Source organism: Molossus molossus, unplaced genomic scaffold (assembly GCF_014108415.1).
Source record: "Molossus molossus isolate mMolMol1 unplaced genomic scaffold, mMolMol1.p scaffold_m16_p_12, whole genome shotgun sequence".
Lineage (NCBI taxonomy): Eukaryota > Metazoa > Chordata > Mammalia > Chiroptera > Molossidae > Molossus > Molossus molossus.
In genome coordinates, this window is record NW_023425347.1 from 41,139,510 (window position 1) to 41,165,154 (window position 25,645).

The following is a 25,645-nucleotide window of genomic DNA, read 5'->3' on the forward strand; positions in this document are numbered from 1 at the left end:
GTTGTTTTGCTTTCCACCTTTTATTTTTTTTTTTTTTTGCAAAAGTGAAAATCTTCGTCAGATTTGAGTTAGCGAAAACAAATACTAAGATAGGTCTTTCATAAAAGTAAAACTGATGTAATGAGAGTTTTCAAATGGCAGGGGATACCTGTATAAAACATATTTCCTCAAGTTACATTGTTCATTTACCTCAATTTACACTAAATATAGAATTTGTCAATTTTTTCCTAAAAGAGACAGCATGTTAGATCAGTATCCGTTTGCTAACGCTATTTAAAGAAATACAAGAAATTTTGACTGCCGGTATACATACACACATATGCACATATACATATACATACATACACTTGTACATACCTAAATACATACGTAAATATACACACATATATAATTAAAAGATATATTATGAAGATTCCCCAGCAAAGACATCAATTTTAATATTATAAGCTATAAACATTTTAATAAGTCATTAAGAACATAACCGAAACTAATATATTTTCAAATGTAACATATAAGTCTATATAAAATACCATTATAATAAAACACCATTATCTATTAGAAGGATATAATTTTCTCCTTCATATATCCAAGCTACAGAGAATTTTCTAGTTATTAAAAAAAGAAATTCTCAAGAATTTTCTAAATAGTCGTATTCATCACTCATACTTTTTTAATTGATGTCTCCAAAAATCACTTATCTTATGCAGTCAGTAACTAGGATTTGCTAACCTTTAAGCCTTGAAGCACACTTAAAGTATACTCAGCTGTTAATCCCAAAGACCCCACACCTGCAAGCTGTATACTTTACATACAGAGACACCTATTTGTTTTTGACATTCACAAACTCACATTGTTTTTATGCGATCATTAGTGAAACTGCTGCACCATCAATGAAGTATATATTTCATATTGCTTTGGTATTAACGTTTCTTGTACGCACTTATCAATTAATTGAAGTACTTCTCAGAGTACCAAAGCACTATAAAAAATACAGAAATAAGTAGAAAACTGTCCCAGATCTCAAGGAATTCACTAAAACATATAAAGCAAGTTTAAGAGGTGATCCCTCCCACAAAAAAAGTGTTAGATAAACAAAGAAAAGCACCTATAAACTGTTCTGACCATTACAGTAGCCACTGGCCACTTGTGATTACTTAAATTTAAATTAATTAACATTAAATAAAATAATGTACTTTTTCAGTCACATTAGCCACAGTTCAAGTGTTCAATAACCACCCATGGCTAGTAACTGACTCTATTGGGCTTTGTTGCTAAATAAATTCAGAGGATCCCTATTCATATGAGGGGGAAAAAAAGCGCCCCCCTAAAGTACTTGCTTTTGAAAAGCACCCTAAAGAACAAACAGAACAGAGTAGGTGGAAGGGTGGCATTCTTGGCACTGTTTTTAAAGAACAATTAGTAATATAGCTTGGTTAGAGTTATGGAGGATAACCCTACTTCAAAGTCAAATTTGGGGTCCTTGAATTTTGTAGATTTTGTTTTACTTGGTGAACAAATGGCCATATAATTGACAAGATTAAAGGAAATAATGCATATATAAATATGTGCAGACAAAGACTAATATATAACAGATGTCCAAAACCCGAGAGGAAGGGGAGAAGAGAAGGCAGGCCGAAGAGGACTGGGGGTGGGGACAGCAAAGGGGTGCGGAGGAGATAACACTCCAGGGCTGCTGCCTCTGAACTGTGCGCAGTAGACAGACTAATACTGAGCGGCTCTGAGACGCCAGTGAACGGCTACGGTTAAGTCTCAGAATGGTCTACTGGTGCCAGCAAGTGCTTTTGTGTTTAACACTTTGCTCCAATACATAGACTAGTGAGGAACCAAAGAAGCATCTATCGCTAAAGTCATAAAGTCAGTTTCAGTCTGCTCAAGGTGTTCACAGCCACCGTGGGCTCTTACAGTGGGGAGAAAGGACACTGAGGAAGGGCCAGTTAAAGAATGCACTGTCTCGGGACTGTAGCACAATGTCAACCATGGCATGTGTCCTTGTACTTCTTGGTATACAGCACTTCGAATCTATAAATGAATCCCTGGGAAGTGCTCAATAGAAACGCATTCCAAGATACAAAAGTGGTGCTAGTCATTCAAGTCATTTGTGTTTCTCCTATAAACCTATGTATCTGAAGCTGTTAAACGCTGTATCAGGGATTATATGAAGTGACTAAACATTTAGGAAGGTTTCCACTGTGACAAATATCTTTGCTATTTTATTACTTTACTAAAACATGGAATCTTAAGATACATTTTATATATGTGTGTGTATACGTGTGCGCGCACGCATATAATCATAACAAAATAAAGGCAATCTTCCCCAAAAACCAAAATATTACTTAAACTTATTTTAATTTTTTAACAAAACTACTAGAGCCATTTGTTTTGGACCTTGTCTGAAGGGTTTCAATCTTACATCATTACGTTATAACTTGCCTAATCAGTTGAACAAAAGTACTTTATGTAAAATGATTCTTTTAGTTGCCTTAGCTACAAATCCCTGCAGGATACTATAATTGAAATCTACTCACGTAAGTTAGGAATAATTAGGGCCCCAAATTAAGCCAAACACAAAGTTAATTCAAATAGTCAGCTGCTGTCATTTAAATGGTTACGGAGTTTTATTGTTGCTTAACATTTCTGAATGCTTTTAAATGTACTTTGTTCTGGATTTCGTATTTTAGTACAAACAGAAATGGGATCAAGCAGCAAAGATTCATCAGCCTTTCAACTGGAGGGGTCATACCTAGATCCAGTTTTTGTCACTAAAGGTTTTCCTCTCTATCTCTGCTAGCCGTCAATTACCACCACCGTTAAAAGAGTGGAATGACAGCTCTCAAAGGCAAGCTTTCTGGTAAATAAAGCAGGAGCACAGAATCTACAGTGAGTGCCATTAATGCAACAAAAGTAAGAGCTTTTAAAAGCTAACAGGGATAGTCTCTATTTGCTTAAACTCTAAAACAAAGCAAAGGATTAAAGGAGCTTCCTGTTGGAAGCAAACAAAAGGGCAAAGATAATGTCTAAAACCATACCTGAAGGAGGGGATAGAAAAGCTTGCCTTTCACTGTTTTAACAATAAATGGTAATCGGTGTGAACGGACAAACTAAATACAGCAAAAATCAAACCTACCTTGGTAATAGTTTAGTTGTTCAGTGGTCTCATAGTTAATCATTCTGAGCAAATGTTTGCACTTCCAAGGAGAAATTGTGATGTTTTTAAAAAAGATATATGCCTACAGCATATAATTTCTGAATATTACTTGAAAATGGCAGAGTTAGCAAGATTAGTTTTATGTTTTATATATTTCAAAATAAAGTCAATCCTAATATAGATTTCATCTGAAATGTAAAGATATTTAAAACTTCGAAACAAATGAAATTTTCATTAAGTTAAACAATGTTAAGCAATATATTTTACAGTATGTCTTAAATATTCTTGGAGGACAACCTGATGAGGTAGGAAGAAACACCAACGACCTGAGGCTAGAGTCAGTTCTACTGAAAGAAAAACATTGTGGTTGCAGTTAAGCCGAGGTGGACAACCTTGGCCCATGTGCTCAGCTGGCTGTGTCATCCCATGTACCAAGGGGTTGATGTTTCTCTATTACTCTCTCTAAATCAATTAAAACATATTTAAAAAAAAAAACAGTAGAGCTGGACAGAGAGACAATCTTTGCAGGCTTTAAATTCTTGACCGGTAAACTGATAACTTCTACATGGCTAACTAATGTCCAGGTTGTTATTCTCAGTTTAAAACTACTCAGTTCTACCAAAAAATAAAAACAAAAATAGTCTGATGTCTAAGGTACCTATACGAAATACTCTTTGTTTAAAATTTTCTACTTTTTTGGGGGGGAGGATTTAAAAGCTGAAGAATCGAATGGACTTCATGAAGAAATGTTAATTTGTGATTTGTATTATAAAACTAGAATAAATCATATCAGTAATCTATCTTTACCTCTGATAGGAAAAGTAAAAGGAGATGAGGCCTACTACTAAAAACAAATAAAATCTTTGGTTATATTATACAACAAAGCAGAAAATTCACTAGATGACCTTAAGCAGATAAAGTATCATTAAGCTCTTTTAGATAACCAGTTTGCATTCCCATCCTATACTCTTTTATAGTGCTATATGTCAAGGCACTCATACTAAAGTAAAAATGACAACAATTCTTAGTTTTTTAAATGTTGACTTTGAAAAATTAGTCAAAGACAAACTTTTACTACATGGGTTAAGACAAACATAATATACACTTTGAATCACATGCTTTTATAATATACTTCAAGAATTAAGAATAACTGTAGTAAAATGCTATCAAAAAGAGTGTTTCCATGTAATACAAAATAAAAGTAGGACAGATCAATGAGGAATAGAGGAAAATAGGGAGAAAGGGTCAGGCTGCATTGTTACTCAAGAATTTTTCAAAACAAATCATCAGATAAAAGGTCAACAGAAAGCACATAAATTAAAAGTAAAAAAAAAAAATGTATAAAAATGTTGTCAAGTTACAAGGTAGCTAAGTTCTTTCTAAAAATAAAACACATTAAAAAGTGAAAGTGATGTGATTTCTACTTTTCAACTGTGTTGTTAAGGTTAGAAACCAACATCGATATCAATTTGCAATGGCAGAAATCACTGTCATGTGAAACCTAATTCTCCAGACTAAACATTTTAATAACCAAAGCTCCTTGATACAGATGTCCTCTCGCAGACCAAGAGCTCAGCATTGCCTGGCGGCTTACTAGAAATGCAGACTCTCGAGGCCCATCCCAGATCACTGAATCTGAATCTACATTTCAACACGATTCCCAAGTGCATTATACGCGCGCTGAATTTTAAGGAGCACTGTTCTAGATAAATAAGATAAAAATCATCCAGCATGACCTCCCTTAAATTTCTTCTCCTCTACCCCTCTTCCTGAATCTTCCTATTCCGATATCATAATATCCACTCTCCTTTCTTATAGGAGACTTCCTCTCCTTGTACTGGATCCCATTTCTTTTGTCACCCATGGGTATTTTTCAATCTCACCCAAGGGTATTTTTTTTCCATTTAGCTTCAGATAGAGTGGGAGGGAGGGAGAAAGAAGAGGGAGACGTCGATGTGAGAGAGACACATCTACTGGTGAACACATCGACTGGTTGTCTCCCACATGACCCCCACTAGGGCTGGGGACTGAACTGCAACCAAGGTTTGTGCCCTTGACTGGAATCAAACCTGCAACTCTTTGGTCTACAGGCCGACGCTCTAACTGCTGAGCCAAACTGGCCAGGGCCCATTTCTTTTCTTTCTGCCTGGAAATAAATTCAGTTATCGTACACATCTACTACAAACAACCAAAGAAGAAAATTATAAAAGGTGCTTTCCTTAAACAACAGCACTCTTAAGCTATACCACCTGCCTCCTTCACGTTCTTTATCAACTTTTTAATTGCCTGCCACCAACACCTCATCACAACATTGTTTTTTTTAAAATCCAACAACTCTCTCCCCACTACAACCAGCAAAGCCCCCCTGTTCATCCTTTCTATTGTTTGACTACATTCATGATGTCCCTGACTCTTAGCATATTGCCTCTAATCAAGACCTGAATTTAATATTAAGCATATCTACCACCTGATGCAGCAGGAAGGAGAAGGGGAAAAAAACTAATGATTAATACACATACTCCACACCAATTAGATTCAAAGAGATAGGTACAAAGCAATAGTAAAAACCCCTCCATAAATAACCAGCAAAATAAATGTTACTTCATCTCTTTTTCAAATTAAACCCATATGCAAAACAAGTTGCTTTATCTGAATAGCATGAAATCCCCCACCTCTCTCAACCCCCCCAAAAAAGGATCCTTTAAAAATAAACTTTATTAAACAATAAATAGAATAGATGCAAAAAGAAATCATTCTAGCAGAGAAGAGTACTGTTATTGAAATCAGAAGAACAGTGATATTTCCATCCACTGTTCAATCTGTCTCGTGTCTTTTCTTTTTCTTAACTATTGTGCATTATCCACTTTTAATTTGGGTATTTCCCAACTTCAACTACTTTGTTAGTTAAAATCTGATTCATACCCAATGACTTAATATTAATCCACTTCATTTTAAATTAACTGAGCCTTTAACTCTCACCTTTTAACAAAGTTAATTTGTAATGAATTTAAAACGTAAACATTTAAGAGCTACAGGGAAATGCAAGTGAGTAAATAATTAATCTCAAGACATGGATTTTTAACCATTAAAATAATAGAAGATCTCACAAAAGAAAATAGCTATCCATCAAAAAGTATGGAAAGAAAAAGAGGTAAATAAAGCAAATGAAAATAAAATTAATAATTGTTAAATCTGTGATAAGGGTTACTTTACAAAATCCTACCTTCAGTTTGAAATTTTCATTAAAAATTAAACAGTATGAATTAAATTAAAAGGCAAATAACAAAAATGACCTAAGGATATCATCAAAGAGTTTTAAAAAGTAATAAAAGCTGTAACAACATAAACAGAAAAAGTGGCAAAGATAGTTAACTAAAATTTCCCATCAAAATTACAATTGGCTGATGAAAATACCCCCACACACACAAAAGTTTTTGTCCTTACAATTAGGCCTCAAATTACAAATTTAATTTATAATCAGACACCCTTTTTCACATATAAAAGTGTCAATTCTTTAAAAAATTTAAAATCAATGCTGGTAAAGTATGTAGACTGATACTTTCACACTGAGAATCAAAATGAACATTGGTAATAATGCTTCACAAAAACCAGTTTGGAATCTGACCATGTACCTGATATAATTAATCAGAATTCCAGAATTCTAGTCTCAGGAAATAACCAGATATAAAGGAAAAAAAGTATAACATATTTATTTTACATATACGTGAATGAAAATTAAGTTCAAATGGCCAACGAGAGGGAGGATTAAATCACTGTTGACACATACATGACAAATTACAATGCAACTGTTAAAATCCATTATCTAAATATATAATGACATAATACACATTGTGATAATATGAAGTGAAAAATCAGAATGTAAAAACATATGGAGATGAAAAACCTAATTTTGTTTTCTACATCCTAACTGTACCTTATCCATAATATCAAGTATGTGTGTTAGAAACAAAAAGGAAATGTGCCATAGTTACATCAAGGTTTCAAGCGTATGAACAACTTTAAATTCTCACCTTCACTTTTCTTTTTTTTTTTTTTTATCTTTTCTCAGGAGAACATATTACATTCCAAATCAAAGGGGGGGGGGGGGGGGCTTTTAAGAAAAAGAAGCCCTCAAAGCCAGAAAAATGGCAGACATAAAAGTCAAACCCAGTGGAGTCCCATGCTGATAAGGAGGGATTATAAATGGGTTTGCTTGCTGGAGCTCTGATAGGGAATTCCCTTCCCAGCCTTACACGTTAGCCAAGAGATCCCAGGGCTGGGGCGAGGTATTCTCCTGGAATCACTTCTGTCAAGTTGACAAAAGGAGTTCAAGAATGAGGTTGAAAGATGTCACGAGATATTCACTAATCCACACTGATGTCTAATACGTGCAGACGGCACGGCTGTCATATGTCATTCTCTGTCATGCACGAGGTGAAGAGAAAATAAAGCGTACCATAGGGTATCACGCATATGTTTCAGTAAGACACTCCCTGCGTAATGTGGCAGATAAATCGGTTCCTGGAGACATACCAACCAGCTCAACATTAACACTCAGCTGTGCTCCATCATTTGTATTATCTTATTCTTGAATACCAAAACCTAACTACAGAGTACCTAAAAAAGAGAAAATGTGTATGAATTCAAAACATTAAGCAAGAGGTTCATCAAAACTGAAAGTACTCAACACAATTACCATACAGCAAAATTAAGGGGCTTTACATGCTGCCTGTGCTTTTCATTAAGCTACCTTTATTACACTATTGATTCTTTCAAAATATAAGAATGACTTGGTAAATGCCAAATATAGATGTAAAATTAGTATTTCGAAAATTTCCTCTTGTATGGACAAGTTTATAACCTCTTAACATTTAGCAAATTATTTTTCATGGTTAACAGATTTACTTATTAAACATCTCATGTAGTCTTTTCTGTCAGAAAATAAAGGTCTACAAAAATTTAACAGGAAAGCAATACAATGTTATTGAGGTTGCTGGGTGGCTGTTGTGTGTGAAACACTGATTTATAACACTTTGCCACCAGTCACGGGCCCACTGGTGAATCAAAAAAGACTGTGGATAAGCAAACCTTTCCTAACACTGGGGAAGAAAAGATAAAATAGAATAAAAAGTGGGAAAAAGAAATGTAAAGAAAAAAACAACAATCAGGCACTGGAACTTAAATCTTCATATGAAATACGGCACATGTTTACATCGGATGTCTAATAAAATGACCAAAGAATACTCCAAATCAACTTTTTTTTTTTCTTAAATGACAATGTATCCTATTCAGACTTCTTTTGTTTCAATTTGAGTCATATTCAAAACAAATACACCTAGCTTTTGAATCCTAGTATTAGCACTACCGAGGCATTTTGTGTTTACAAGATAAGCAACATCATCTAATGTTACATTACATACGAATGTAAATGGCATTGATATTTATTTTTGAAACCGAATTATATCACAAGCTATGCACAAGAAAGCTGCTGCAGTCACATTACTTTACACTCATATATATAATAAGGACTATTTAAAGTGTCCTACCAGCAATACAGTTAGTTACTCTCTTAAGGAGTAAAAACCACATTGATCTGCACTACAAACATAAAGAAAATCATTTTTTAAAAATACATTGTTTTAACCCAATGGTAATTTACATAATTTGTGAATTTAAAAAACAAGGTTACATTAGCTATGCAGCGAACACAGATATGCTGTACAATTTCTATTAATTTAATGGGAGTTGTGACTCCCATTAAGTTTAATAGGAGTCATACGGCCAAATCCCCATGCACCTTGCTGAAAATTTACCTCCTAGCTTTCAACTAATCAAATATACTGAAATGAATAAAAATACTCAATTTTGCAAGGATGGGAAATCTCAAGTCCCTACAGCACGTTAATTCAGCATTATCATAGCAATAGCCATGTAGTTATTCCCAACAAGAAAAAGAACAAGGTTATCCCAATGAAAAGAGACAAACTGAAGAAGGGTTCAGGAGTTCTGAAATGTTGCATTTACCCTTCACAGAAAATATGTTCTGCTTTTTTCCAACCTGGAGACAGTGTTTCATATTTTTTTTCCCCTTTCTTAGTAAACTATGGAAAAAGAGTAAGAAAATAATTCCTTTTTGAAGCCTAAAATTATACCGAAGTAGCTTCAACAGATGAATAAAGAGCCATATGAAAAGGTATAGATAGTAATTCCCAGAAAACAACTGGTTACACCTTCTGAATCACAATAAATTAACCCTTTTTTTTTTTTTTCAAAAAAAAAACTTCCTAAAAAGTTACTTTAATCCACACCTATGCACCCCTAACCCTCACCTCATCCACCCACACTCATACAATACTACAGTGCTTCTTAAGTGTGACCCTTAGCAACCCCAGTGTCATCCCAGAAGTTTGTCAGAAATGTAAATGCTTGGGTCCTATGCCAGACCTACGTGCTTCTGAGGCTCCTAAAGTTTAAGAAATGCTGTAATGGTTTGTTTCATATCTACGCTGTTCTCTCCATTGATGTTTTCTCCACTGCCATGCTCACTACTGTCTCTACCTAGCTCACTCAGCTCCTATTGAGATTCAGCTACATCATCATTACATCCTGACATACACCCACCCAACTCAACTACCACCTTTCACGTCAATGCCTCAGTGAATATCATCATCGTGGCACTTATCACCTTGTTACAACAGCTATTTATTGTCCCTTCTCTAATGAGTAAGACCATGATCCTCTTCAAAGATGTATGCGATTTATATGATGAATATAGAATGAGTGCTTGCTAATAAGCCACGCATTATTCTAGGAACTTGGACACATCAATGAACAACAACAAAAATAGAATAAAAAGATCCCAGTGAAGCTGACATGCTGCCATACTGTGTGCATACTGTGTATGTAAACATAAAATGTATAATTTCATTACATGTGTGTTAATAAAAGAATGAAAGAACAAATAATAAATGAATATGCGTCTAAATTGTTTTAATCCTTCTTCAGTTTAACCTTGTAAATCAAACCTACTAATCCTTCCACTACCTTATAAATCCACTCTGAAGGAGATAGTTGTAAGCCAAAAAAGTTTTTCTAATTCATATTTAACCCCTAGCTCTACATTTTTTTCTTCCACACAACTAGTAAAAAGAACCACAACCAAACATCCTTTTTTAGTAAGATACCATTTACACAAAAGTCATTGTAAAATGTGCTTCAAAATTGTTAAATACATTAAAAACTGGTACAATACAATTTCTACTGCTATGTTCTAAAATTGTCGTGATGTATATAAGATAAATACTTATGACTGTATCTGGAATATCTGGCATTTATACCTGGCATACTATTTTTCTTTGAAATAAGGATAAGCAAAAATGTAATGAGCTAATTAACTAAAATTTTGACTAAAGAAATTTAATCACATACACACTTCATAAAAATTCAACTTGAAATCCGTATCACTGACTTTGCTGAAGAACTGCTATTATTTGTAACTTGTCACTTGAGCAAGCCTTCATATGTCTGACTTATACTTTCCAGGGCTCCATTATATACCATAATTTAATTCTCTAGGACACAAAAATTCAATTTACTTTCTGACTTACTGATACATGATTCCACAGTGGGTTGCTATGCTTATAAAAAAATCAGGCAAAAGAATCAAAACATACCAGTTTCTCAACAAAACTAATTTTTGAAGGGCTTGAGGTTAGTTCTCTAGGAATAAAATCAATTCTAAGAAAAACTTACAAAATATGTTGAAGTCTGGTCTTTTATAATCATGTTTTGTTTGGAAATTCTAAACATCATCTTCAAAAATACTCAGGAAGGAAAGACTTTAAGAATACACAAAACATTGTTTCTATTTTTCAAAAACAAGTGAATTTTAATGGGTAAGGCTTGATTCTTAAATACTAATTGAAAGAGACAGAGGAGATGAGCTCATTCTAACAATTAAACCTTAATATATATATATAAAATCAGCTTTTACCACAGTAAAACTTATAAAAATTTGCTTACACGCACACAAAACATGACATACTTATAAAGTTCATCTGAACATAGGACAAATAAGTCCTTCTTGCAAATGTGGAAATTCACCTCTCACATGTAGAGAGGTAAAACAAATCCAAAATGATGTTAAGCCTTGAAAATCATATACTAAGGGAAAACACTACTGTATACAGGAGGAAAGGAAGCTCTATAACATGAAGGCATGCATCACAGCTGAATACAATACACAGGCTTGTTCTGTTTGTTCTTTAAAAAACTTAATTGGTTACTATTACTTAAACATCTAATGTCTGCTTTGTATCGCAAAACCAGAAAACAGGCAAAACCAGGAATAAATGGCAATCATAGGTCCCCCTGCAAGTACTTTCCTGCCTGCTGCAGACCTCTGCTGGCCTGCGACACACTCAAATTACTTTGCCTGCTCAGCCCCAATAGGTATTTGAGGTCTCCACCCTGTACACAAGACAAGGAGCTCAAGAGCAGAAACTGTGCCCAGCGCATTTCTGAATCCTAGGCACCTGGCTCAATGGAGTCACTCTGTAAATGAGGAAGAAAGGGGGAAACCGCCCAGAAAACCTCATCTGAGTTTCTCTCTAAGGATCTAAGTACTGACACAAAAGGGCTCGCTTCTGTTAAGATTTGAAAAGGTAACAATCATGTAAGGGATCCAAAGATATGTAACAGATGAATGGTTAAATTCATGTCTTTTGCCCTGGCCGGTTTGACTCAGCGGTTGGAGCGTCGGCCTGCGGTACAGAGAGACCCGGGTTCGGTTCCCGCTAAGGGCACGTACCTCGGTTGCGGTTTGTCCCCGGCCCTGGTTGGTCGTGCGGGTGGCAGCCACTCGATGTGTCCCTTCACGTCGATGTTTCTCTCTCTCTCTCTTCCTCTCTCTCCCTCCCGCTCTATCTGAACAAAAAATGGAAAAATGTCCTCGGGTGAGGATAAAAAAAAAAAAAAAAGAATTCATATCTTTTTCCCGTGCTCTCACGCCTAACTTTAATTGGTTTTCTCTACAGGTGTTCACATAGCATTATCTGCTTTCTGGTAGTAAGAGACGAACATTTCATGTAAAACTTTTCTAGGACAAAGCCATGTGACGCTGGATTGGTGTCCTAACAGTGTGCATTAATGGTGTAGACTCCCACAAACAGCAGTTCCTCCCAGGTTCTTGTTACCCACAGGAGGGAAATGCTTCAAAAGCAACCCTCCCTGGCCTGATGTGCCAAAAATGAAATTTCTCTTAACAGCAGATATGAATCCTGACCCGATAGGTGACACTGGAAATAAAACTGCAGTATTTCATGAAAAAGTCTCTGTTCGCAGGCCCCCTGCTGACTTAAGCTACTGTGCCAGCAAAATGGTCTCTATCTTGATTGGAAAATTTTTTCATTATGTGGACTAATGAGCCATTGGTCCACACCTGGAAATTTTCTTAACTGTATACATCATTCAAACATAACAGCAGGAATTCAGTTTGTTATCCCCACCCCTCAAAAAACAGATGTAAAATTATAGATTACAGATTTTTATAACAATCCAAGCCAGAGATTCTTATTATTTAACCCAGTTTCTGCTCACTGCTTATCATTACAGTACTATTCATTCAGATATATTACATTTCAAAGTTAGATTTTATGTATGTTTCAATTCTGATGCAAAGAGCAGTATCTTCTGTAAAATGTTAACCCATTTGTAACTTTCAGGTGGGACTTAAATCCAGGTGAAGGTTATTTATATTCTGAATATAGAAATCCTGATTTTAAAATATCCCTAAATGTGTTATTTATTTGAATTATATTATTAAGTTATGTCAATGTATTGAAAGTAGAAAACTTTGAGGGCAAGGAGAATAAAACAATTTTGAAACAAACAGTTCTAATAAAATTCTTTTGGCAAAATTAAAATGTTAACATTCTGAAGCTTATTACAAAGACTGGAAAAATAAGTTTGCATCTATCTAATAGTTGACAGTATGCCTCTTTTTCTCTGCCTATCATTTTATTAATAGGTATAAATGTGATCACTTAAAATATATACAAAGCCAATTTTTAAAATTCTAAGACATTTTCTTTAAGAATATTTAATTGGAACCGAAAAGATCCATTATATTTTCCATGTATTTTGCAGAGACTTTGTAATCTTTATAGATTTTACAAAATTAATATATTTTCATGCCAAATATAACTACCACTGTCAACTAGCTATAAACTTAACACATCTTATCTTCATATTAACTTCTGATCTGCTCTGTAAAAAGCACCTAGAAGGGTGTTATCTTCTCTTGGGAAAAAAATGGATACCAGGAAATCCATATAATCATTGATAAGTGATGGTTCCAATTATTTCATTAAGCTTTAAAAGTGTATGTAATTCTTTAAAATACAGATCTGTCATCAGAAAGATACAGGTAACATTAAAATGACAGTACTATAAAAAATGTCTTCCAGAGGATATGAAACATTTTAGAACTACAACCACCCTCAAGAAGCAGATAAAAACTAAAGATAAAGCGAAAGATTTGCCACAAAATACCTTTAATTTCACTGGAACAAATTTAGTCAAGAAATGTAAAATATAAAACCAAAACAAAGCTTTCATTTATTTCTCTCAGAATTATTTAAAATTATTATATTTATAAAAGTATGTAAAATATAAATTCAGACTCTAGCACTTTCTATACTATATAGCTGTGTAATTAAAATAATTCAACGTTCAGAAAATCTTTTGAACACCTGTTTCTAAAATAATAAAATAGTACTCTCTAGCCACTTCTATATAAGCAAGCACAGTTTCAGTATTCCAGATGTAAAAAATAAAAGTACAACTGCATCTTACCTTCTGTATTCGGTAAGAAGCTGATTATTATGATAAACCACAGACTTCGCATTCTGCAACCAGAAGACACCATTATTGATCCCTTTAAATATTTTCTTTGTATTCCTTAATGAATCTAGTTAAAAATGCCCAGCTTCATTGAACCCAGCAGTCGGCATCATTGATCCTCATATCTGAAAAACAAACAAATTTATCATTCATTCTATTGTTCTGGTTTATTACAAAAAATGCAAAAATAATAATAACTCTCTTACCCTCCCTCCTTCTATAATATAGTTATATAAACTCCTAATGATGAATTTGTCTTTGAAAAGCTCAGAAAGTCATTCTAGAATAATTCATCTGTTGCTCTATGCCAAATACTAGTTTTTTGTTTTTTTTATCAAATTACAACTTGACCCTTGAACAACACAGGTTTTAACTGTGAGAGTGTGCGAGTCCACTTAGTTTCGGTAAATACCTATACAGTTTTTGATTCACCATTAGGTGCCCACATATGCAAAGGACCAGCTGTGTGCGTTGATCTATGACATTTTATATACGGGACTTGAGCACCGGTGATTTTGGTATTCACATTAGGTGGGGCTGGAGAGGTATTTCTGGAACCAATTCCCACAGACTCAAGGGAGAGCTTTAAGTTTTGGAGGAGTCAAAAATTATACACAAATTTTTCAACTGTGCAGTTGGCACCCCAACCCACCCCCCACACGGTTCAACAGTAACCTATACGAGCTTTAATACATAATACCTCTAACAAAATTTTATAAAAACATATGCCTCTTTGGTTCATTGCTAGTAATGATACCAGCAACATTATCTACAATGTTATTGTGTTATCGTGCAAGATAGGGTAAAGACATAATGAAACGGTTTATTTTTCTGTACAAGGGTGCACAATTTTTAATATGTGGTTGTAATTACTATAATAATGGCATTCCAAAAACACCACATTTCCAAACACCACATATCAAATTGTTATTTCTCTGATTGATATTATTCATAAAGGGAGTTTAATTTCATTTTAAAGTTAAGATTTTCCTACAGTGATCTTTCTTACTGCAAAATATAATTAGTAAGATTAAACCTATGCCCTGACCCAGTGGCTCAATTGCTTGGAGTGTCATCCCATAGACCATAAGTTTGTGGGTTTGATTCCTATTTAGGGCACATACCTAGGCTACAGGTTCAATCCCTGGTTAGGGTGCCTACAGAGGCAACCAATCGATATTTCTCTCTGACATCAGTATTCCTCTCTTTCTCTCCCCATTCTCCCTCTCAAAAATCAATAAAAACATACTCTCAGGTGAGAATTTAAAAAAAAAAAATCAAACTTACACCTTTGAGTAGGTTGATCCATCCACCGGACCCAAATAAAAACCCCAGACAATGATGATTTTATCTCCAAGAGTGAATCTTTATTTCTAAAAATAGGGGGTGGGGAGCAAAAACTGGGGAAGAAGTAGCAAAAAAATATAAAATCCTGAGCCAAGTCTAATTTTGACCAGTCCTTAAGGATCCAGTTCTTCAACTGGAGAGGACACAAAAATTTCAGGCAGTAATTTAATCAGTATTTCTCTGTTCCCAGGATCGGGAGACCAGGTCATTTGTTGGGTTCCACTGAAATATTTTACTTCTAGAGTATCATGAGCAATTGCAGAATAAATAACAGCCTCATTAAAGCCCTGGCCGGTTTGGCTCAGCGGTTAAAGCACCAGCCCGTGGACCACAGAGACTCGGGTTCAGTTCCCGCTAAGGGCAGGTACCTCGGTTGCAGTTTGGCCCTGGTTGAGGTCCTATGGGTGGCAACCAGTCAAGGTGTCTCTCTCACATCAATGTTTCTCTCTCTTTCTTCTTCCCTCTCTCCCTCCCACTCTATCTGACGATAAACACAAAAATGTCCTTGAGTGAGGATAAAAAATAATAATAGCCTTATAATACTCATAAAATGCATGCAGTTCCCAAATATATCCAGCCTCTTGGTCCAGCTCTGAGGGCAAAGAAATGACACATTTTTCCTTTAAGGGGACATATTAACTGTTTCTTTGTATTAATTTCCTATTATTTTCCTCTAAGTAATACTCTTACCAAGTTTTCTTAAGTTACCCTTATCCTGTTGCAAATAAAAAACTTAAAAGTGGGGCAGTGAGGGGAATAACCCACACTCTGAGACTGTGTCTATAACTCAAATTAGATGAAGTCTTATATAATTTAGATGCTGTCACTAACACAAGAAGAAAATTTAGAAAACAAAATTTCCTAGATAACTTTTGAGTACTCTATTTTACATTGTCTGAGTCACTCTGCAGTTGTACATGTATCGCGTTTCATGTATGAGTCTCTTAGCAATTCACTGTATTTTATTATTATATATTTTATTATCCCTGTAACATAACTTTAATGGAAAAACGGTCAGATTCTAAATGGTTTGGAATACCTACCACATTATAGTCACTATCTTGCTTTACCAGCAAAAACACCAAAAGAGAACGTAAGAAATGAATCTGAAGTTACCATCTAGTGTTTAAATATAAAAAATCCACAAATTCACAGATGAAACTAGCAAGGAATTTATGTAGCAGGAAGTTTGTTTTGTCATGCCTATAGTTTCTGAGATGAAACTGCCTCCCATATATGCTACCATAACCCATAATAAGCCCCCCCCCCCTTTTTTTAGCTCTCCTAGAAACCTCTGAGGACAACTAGGTATCATGACAAGAAGAGTCAAAATTCATATTACCCAGTTCTGAGAACACCTCAGATGCTTCTCTGTCTAAAGAAATAAGACAAAAACAAAGGAAAGAGCAAGTTCCCTCTTCTGGAAAAAAAAAAAAAATATATATATATATATATATATATGATGATGATATATATATGATGCATCAAAAATTAATGTGATGGAGACACAGGTCACACAAGCCTGTGGAACTGGCTAGCACTCTCTACCCATCTTTCACTCTGAGCTCCCAAAGACTATTCCAAAGACAAAATCAAAAGTAAACTTGCAATTTACAACTGCTTGTGGCAAAGTCCCTGCCTTAAAACTGCAAGCTCTTTTATGGAAAGCATAAAGAGAAGTGAGATAATTTCATGGCCTGTCACATTGAACAGTCTCATCCATAAACAATTTCTTATACCCTACAGACGCTTCAGTGATCTGATGAAGCGAGTAGAATAATTTTAACGTGTGAATGAGGTACATTCACTACTACAAGTAGAATTAAGTGAGGCTTTAGAATGCTCCTGATTCCAGCAAAGAACTCTGACTGTCCAAGTTCTGGTTGTAATGGGTACTTTCATTTCAATGAACTAATGCATACAGGCTGCTTGCCCACATGCACAACTCTTGAACACATTTCCACTTTCTTAAAGCGGTCCAAGATCAGTCTGTCTTCAGTCATCCACTCTCTGAAAGAGTCCTTGTTTGTGGGAAGAAAGGGAAGGAAGAAATCAGGGACTGATCACTGCCTTGTAGGAAGCAGCTGCCAAGATAGGAAAACCTCTGTTAGTGAAGGGAAGGAGGAAACCACACAACCAAGACCTCTTTTGTGGTCTTTGGCCAGGACAGAGTGTTTTCTGAACAGATTTTTAACGATACTAAAATTTCAGTGTATTCTTAAAATCTGAATGTAAAACACAATTTTAAAAGTAGGCTCTAGTCAATTATGAAGGAATATATGCAATTATTTCTATCAAACAGAAACAGTTCTGGAATGTAATAAAATCATGGCTTCCTTTATGCAAATAAAGCTGAAGTCTGTCCATAACTGTGCAACGAGTAAGTAAAAAGAATATCCAATTTAATTTTCTTATTCTACAACCTAAATCCAATCACCTTAACATAAAATAAAATTATTTTTCAAAAGCTCAAGTTTTGCCGGGCCAGAGTGGCTCAGCTGGGTGAACGTCATCCTGTACACTGAAAGGTTGCTGGTTTGATTCCTGGTCAGGGCTCATTAACTGGGTTGCAGTTCGATCCCCATCACAGCATGTACGAAAGGAAGGCAACCAATCGATGTTTCTCTCTCCCATCGATGTTCTTTCTTTCTCTTTCTCCCTGCCCCCCTTTCTCTCTCTAAAACATGTTCTTAGCTGAAGACTGAGAAATAAAAATAAAACCTCAAGTTTTAAATGCAATTTTGAAATCTAAGTCAAAAGATTTTACTGCAGCGATCCAAATGGTAAACAACCTCTCGTTTAAAAATGTTAACAAAAATTGAAATACTTGGCAAACTACAATCAGCTAAGGATGGAATGAATAAATAATCAAATATGATGAAACTACTCCCAAGAAAACATTGCTTCTCAATCGAACTCGAGCCAAAGGACCCTCACAGGCACAGGTGCAGCCTAACTCCTCCTTCAAATTCAGTCACTACTTGCAAAATGAAGATCAGTAAAAGCTTCTCACCGTGTAAAACAAAACAAGAAACAAAATCAGAAAGGGGCTATCAGATTTTCTTTCAACAAACAGTAAATATTGACCAAGTCCCCTTTTAATAACCAGTTTGTCTTTCAATTTTTAGAAAACCTTTCCCATCCCCCCAAGAACTTCAGGGAGGAACTGGGGTTGTCAGGACAGTACACAGATGAAACCCCTCCTAATGCTAAGTAAGGGTTCATTTCTTATCAAAAACAGAAACAGAATGTCTCTACTTAAACTATAAATAGCTATGATTTCTAAAAGATCAAAGCCACTTCTAATGTACAACCTTATCCTACATTTTTTCTTATCCTTCAAGTAAGAAGATTCAAACAATTTCACCCTAATCTTGTATCTATAAACCACATTCCATCGCCTACCAAACCTCTGTCAAGATGTCTTTTTTTAAGATCTAGGTATCCTATTACTCTGTCATGTAAAAAGTCAATTAATGCATCGTTACTACTAAACCTTGCAAAGCTGAACAATGACTTCCAGGAATATGCCTCCGCACTGTTTATATCCTAACAGACTTCAATGTTTTATACACCACTTACTACGTACAGTTAGCTGTAGTCTTTCAGACAGTAATCTGCTTATACAGGTTTGGGCAAAAATAGGGTTACAGTTGAGTACATGAGGTATTTTATTCTTGCATTATTTATTAACTACTGTATTATTTCTCATAACAAATAACTTCAAACCTACTTTTGCCCCACCCTGTATGTATTAGCTGCATTAAACATCCCATGCCTGAAATTGTGGACAAAATTAGGACAACCACTAATAGTCTTATATTTATGGATCATCACCCAGAAATCACATTTAACCTTATATATGATGATGCCTATTTAGCAAAAATAGAAAAAAATAAAAACTACTTGTTGATAAGCATCAATGAAAGAAGTAGAGTATAACATGCTTCAAGTTAGTAAGAGAAAAAGGTCATTTAAAATCATCTAAAACTGGCTTACTAAGGTTGATATTCTATAAAGAGCAAAGCCACCATAAAGATTGATATATAAAGCTTTTTCTTGGATTCCTGCTGATAGACATGGAACTGCTGTGAACACTGGATATTAAATGCTAAACACCTATATGAGGAGAACAGGGAAAGGGAAGAGTCGTCCAAGCGCGAGAACTTTGCAAGTCACCCCTCCTGGTTTATTATGCACTAATGCTGCGTAAAATAAAACAGCACTAAATTCATGTCCAGTCTGAATCAAAGCTAAAGATAACTATACAAAATCAGTCTTTCAGATTTTATTTGTGCTATAAAATGATAAGTATTATGGGACAGAAGTAACTAGCAAAAGAAAGCTGCTTTTCTATATTTTACCACAACAAAAAAGGATAGCAATCCCACTCTGCCCCCATGCAATAGAAAATGAAAAATAAATTAGATGCATTTCAATTTAGCTAAACCCCACTCAGTGTTTATATTTCAGAAACATCTTATATGTGATCCTTCCAGGTCAGAATTCCCCCTTCTTGTTAACATAGGAGAAAACATCAAGACCCTTGGGAGTTTTCTTTCAGTAAGTTGTCTAAGTAAAATCCTTGCTATCGTTAATCAGAAAGCCTTTTTTTAGTTCCAGGAAGCCTTTTTATAGCTCCAGGAATTCAACGTTCTTTGCCTTTGAGTTTATTTTCATTCCTTCACAAGGTTAGGGTTAGGGCTGGGAATGCTGACAGAGATTTTAAAACCACGTGGCTGACCACGCGGAGCCACCCTCTTTCTCCTTTTCATTACTGTGGACACTGGTATCAAATCTACAGTAGCTTAACTAAACTAGCTACGCTCAAGTCCCCTTAACATTCATTATTGATCTTACCCTGTATGGAAATGTCCTCGTTGTGAAGGAAGACATTCTCCTATGAGAGGGCTTAGTGGAGGAGCAGAAAAGAAAAGAGTTCAGGAATGCTCCTAGAAAATCACATCTGCTATCTGCAGCGTATCTACCCGGGAGTCCATGCTGAGCATGCAGAAGAGGGTTGTGGCTATGGACACCAGAAGCACAATGCAGGGCAGGCTGCCATTCTCTTCATTAAAATTCTTGCAGTTGAAATAATAAAAACAAATGGCTGTCATTTTCAAACCAATGTAGGGAACATTTTATGACTGAACATAAACTTGCAAATGAAGTTTCAAAAGAAGAAAAAAACAACTACATGCCCAATTCAAAATACTTACATATCATGAAAATGTAATGGCTTCCCCAACTTTTCTACCAAAAAAAAATTCATAGATTTGTTAAAGGAGTTCGTACTGATTATTAAATTTATAATACACCTACAACACAGAAGTGAGTTTTTTCCCTTTTTTTCTTTAATCCTCACCGGAGGACTTTTTTTTTTTTTTTCATTTATCTTCACATAGAGCGCGAGGAGGAGAAGGGAGGAGAGAGAGACCAACACCGGGGCTAAGGACAAACTGCAACCGAGGTACGTGCCTTAGCAGGAACCGAACCCGGTTCTCTCTGGTCCGCTGGCCGAAGCTCTAACCACTGAACCAAACTGGCCAGAGCGGGAAAGCTCCTTTTAAATGGCAGTCCTCTCCAACTTTAAGACACATTGCCCCTTCATCTTCCCATAGTCTAGAATTCTCATGCAGTTTTTTCGATTGAATACAAAGTATGGGTACTATGGCTAGAAATATTTCCTGAGTGCCTATAACGTGTGAAATACTGCAATCGACAAATATCACTAATCCTTATGAGGTCGATATTATAGAGGTCACAAATACGAGGTTCAGAAAGGGAAAGTAACACCACCAGCAGGTTGCAGAACTTGAATTCCAATCAAGGCTAATTACAGGAGCCCCCCTTATCCTCAAGGGATACGCTCTAAGACCCCACAGCGAATGCCTGTAATTTGGGTAGTATTGAACCCTATATATACCATGTTTTTACATACTCTTACATACATACTTATGATAAAGTAAGGGATGGACAATAACTAGTAACAAAATAGAACAGTTATAACAATACACTGTAATAAAAGTTATGAGAATGTGGTGTCTCTCTCAAAATATCTCACTATACTCACCCTTCTTCTTGCGATTATCTAACCAGAGAAAAATGCCTTGTTAAGCCAAGAACTTTCACCTAATCATTGGTTTCACCTAATGACTGAACAAATCAGGCAAACAGAAAAAAAAAACTCCAATGTGGTTCATGAGCTGCAATCTTTTGTTTGGCTCGCTGCACTGGACCCTGTATTTATGCATCACTGTTAGGAGCCATTCCTTGAATCCATACTCAGATTCCCTCTTGGTCTATATAACCACGAAATAAAAAAATAATGACCCAGGATCTGCCGTATATATTAGATCATCAATATGACCATTAAAGGTTTCTTAGAAGTAATGAGGTTCAAATCTGAGTAAAATATGTCAAATGATCTTGGAAATAGATATGAAAATTAACTAAAAAATGTACAATAGGAAACTGAAGAAATTTTAAGTATATAGCACATTGCCTTTTGTAATCAACATATGATACAGCTCATTTGCAAATTATGTCAATATGTCATCAAAACTTGCAATTCTAACTTATAAAATGAAGTAGACAATATTAATACTATAACTGCATGTCAGTTTAAGTCAATGAGTATTTAATGATTATATTCTAGACATTTTTGATAGAGTTCTGATATGAGTACTACTTATTCCTTTATTATTTTACCTTATACTGGCCCAGTTTAAGGTTCTATAGGACTATAAAACAGATTAAGATGTAATTGCCACCTTCAAAAATTTAATAATCTAAGAATCAAATACATAAGAAAATTACTAAGACCCAACATACGAATTAATAATTGCTAAACTCCCCAAAACTTAATGGTAATACATGTATTTTGAACCAAAATAAATAAAAGTAGTCTGGACCTGTGTTTCCATGAAATGTGTACCTAGATCAACCACGCTGATGAGAAGAGCCCAACACTGAGATCAGGAGCACACTCCTGAATACTGGCGTAGCCTACCACAGGGAGGGCGGGACAATTCACAAACACCTATGCCTCAAGTTCAACAATGATATATGAAGGTAGAAATACATAAAAAAATCTACTATCCCATTATTTTCCCAATTATCCCAATTTTAGATTTATGGTCCTCATTCTATGTTAAGTAGCGTTAAGGAATATTTTTTAGGATCCAGCCAGTGTGGCTCAGCAGTTGATCATCGACCCATGCACCAAGAGGTCACCGGTTTGATTCCTAGCCAGGACTAACGCCCAGGTTGTGGGCCCAAACCCCAGTGGGGGGGCATGCAGGAGGTGGACAATCGATGTTCTCTCTCATCAAAGTTTCCATCTCTCTCTCTCCCTCTCCCTTCCACTCTCTCTAAAATCAATGAAGAAGAAAAATAAAAGGGAATATTTTTAGGGACTACTGCAACATCTCACTAAGGGCTTTATCTCTTCTATCAAAATGCCTCAGCAATTATTCTAATAATTCCATTTTTAAAATGACCTCTCAAGAAGTTGCTATTCCCAAAAACTTTTAATGAAACCTACTTACAGATTATTACATTGGTAGCCATAACAAAATAACCTGAGACTTATGCAGTTCACATATATTTCACATTTTTGTTTTTGTGGGAAAATAACACATGATCAAAAGCAAGATAACAACCAGGCCTTCTTCCAGAAAGAGTAAATCCCTGTACCTTAGCCAGGGTCATTCTGTATCAAGGCCTGTGTTCCACACCATGTATAACAGCATCTACCAGAAAAACTCAGTATAACACCATTTTACTGAGCTGTAGAGAAAAAGAATATACCAATTATTGATGAAAACTTATTTTACAACATTCGAAATGAAGTTGCAGGCCAAGTGAATGGACCAAACAGACTCGACGTCCAGTGTTTCACAGGATTCTGCGGTTGGTGTGGCTGATTTCTCTACAGAGCATTATTGGGAGGCTTAGCTGGGACAGCAAGAGAAATACTCATGGACATAACTAGAAGAAACAGTTGTGAACCAAGTCATTTTGAATGGTTGCTAAAAAGAAAAATTAAAATCAAAAACTTGAGTTCATTAAAAAATTAAAACCTCAAGTTTTAGGAGTTAGTGCTTAACTACTGGGCCATGGAGCAGAGGAGCTATGTGGTTTTTAGATAAGGGGTTTTCAACCTTAAAATATAATTTTATAACCTCTATTAAAATTTCAAATAACATTAAAGTAGTAATAAAACAGTGATGTTTAATAAAAAATTTTTTAAAAGGTAGGTTATTAAAAAGCTGAGAAAAACTGACTAGAAGCTTGAATTACTTGCCAAGACCATCTTATTTGGTAAAAGACTAATGTATTTTTTGCAATATTTCAACAATTTTTGAAAATTTTCCAATTCAGAACATTGAGGAAGAGACATCCCGTTGCTTTTCCACATATAAAGAAAAGCAAAAAACTGTACTTAATAAGAATAACTACCAATGATAATAACTAGTGACTCTTCAAATCACTTAAGCCAAAAACTATTAAGAGTATTCCATTACGTTAGGAAAGATCAGAAGGAATTACGTAGACTAATACTATAGAGCACGGATCAGTAAAGTTTCCCTATGAAGAACCAGCTAGCAAATATTTTAGGCTTTGAGGACCATACAGTCTCTGTCACAACTATACAACTCTGCCTGCCCTTGTAGCGCGAAATCCGCCCCAGACAATGGATAATGAACGAGCTTGGCTGTGTGCCAACGAGCCAGCCTCGGCTTGCCAACCCCTGCTACAGACGAACAGGCACAAGATAAAGAGAACTGAATACAGTGCAGTCAAGTAATGAACTGACCAGTAACTACCCATGTCTGCCAAAATAATCAAACCGACTTTAGCCTGTTATTTTAAGAAATTAATTTCAATGTTAATGTAAAGGTAAATTAACCATGCTGAAATGAGAAAAATAAAACAAAGCAGCATTATACTGACCAAAACAAATTAGTGTTTCAGTCTGTGTGTAACAGAGCCGTATGTACAGCTCACAGTGTTTGGGGAGAAACTCCAGAAAAGAAAATAACGGACATTGCCGCAGTAACCTATCTTACTACTTTGTTTGGCAGCAGAGAACGTAAAACCAATCAAAACAGTCAGTAATGGGAGACTGAAAAGTAATGAGGTTTGGACAAGACTCCCTGAGGTATTCTACCATTAGTATGATGGTTTCAAATAGCTGTTGGTAAAAATGGCTCCAAACTCCTGATATTTCTGTCACCGCTGCTACTCACCCATATGAAATACTGGATATATCCCAGTTCCACACTGTATTCAACAGGAAACTGCTGAATTCTAATTTGTTACATTGCTCTATAAGGCTTATAATTCTACAAGGCCAAAATCACCTATCTGATTCAAAAAAATTATGAAGTCACAAATAAAGGCAGACATTTCTTTTAGAACAAAAGTATTTCTAGAGCTTTACAATTCCCTATATCTAAATACCCAATCAAAATACTTTGCTACTATTCTAGTAAATATTTTATTGTCTGCAATCTAGTGTTTCTTAAAATTGAATAGTCATGCTATAAGGTACCACAAAATAACAGTTCTAAGCAACAATGACTAGTTATCACATTAAAATACATGAAGGCTAAACTTTTCTATCAGTTTTACATATAGAAGACAAGAGTGGAGAAGGTTACACATTTTTAATAAGAGCATTATATTATGGTAGTAATAATCTAGGTGTTTTACTGAAAGTGGATTACAGTAAATGAAATTTTAAAATGTCCTTTCCATTTTACAGATAACACAAAATGACTTCTTTTCATGTCTCTAGCGATAAGGATAAATTTGCCACACAGAGTTAAATGGTGCCTACACACTCCCTGCTCCCCCACCCCACTCATGAATTAATAATTCAGTGACATGAATACAAGGAGATAAATGATAAAAAGGTTAAAGCACATGAGCCAGCCATAAACACATCCTTCTTTCAGCACAGCTAATACTTCTCTGCCAATTACAGCTAAAACTTTTTAACAGTTTTCAATAGCATTTTTACAATCCAAGTAGCAGCTTATACACACACAATTTCACACAATTCAGGCTTAATAAATCTCCTGCTGATACCAAACAATCATTCTAGAGGATTAAAGTGCAACATCTGTTAACATTAATAATGTTTTATATAGTCATATGTATTAAAGAAGCCTCTACCCTATTATTGGTCTCCTTAAAAACCTTCTAGACCAATATACTGAT

The 25,645-nt window shown here is 35.3% G+C and overlaps 1 protein-coding gene across 16 annotated transcripts in view; it reads right to left on the reverse strand.

Moving 5' to 3' along the window:
* The window catches only part of ADGRL2 (adhesion G protein-coupled receptor L2), a 224,414-nt gene that overhangs the window by 142,576 nt on the left and 56,193 nt on the right, over window positions 1–25,645 (reverse strand). For 13 of the 16 annotated variants that reach the window (XM_036256100.1, XM_036256098.1, XM_036256099.1 and 10 more), the window contains exon 2: window positions 14,021–14,193. In XM_036256100.1, coding sequence (XP_036111993.1) covers window positions 14,021–14,093 — 73 coding nt within the window. In that variant the 5' untranslated portion in view covers window positions 14,094–14,193. Of the gene's footprint in view, window positions 1–14,020; window positions 14,267–25,645 lie in introns of those variants that run through there. The other 3 variants (XM_036256111.1, XM_036256110.1, XM_036256109.1) reach the window with 1 other exon arrangement.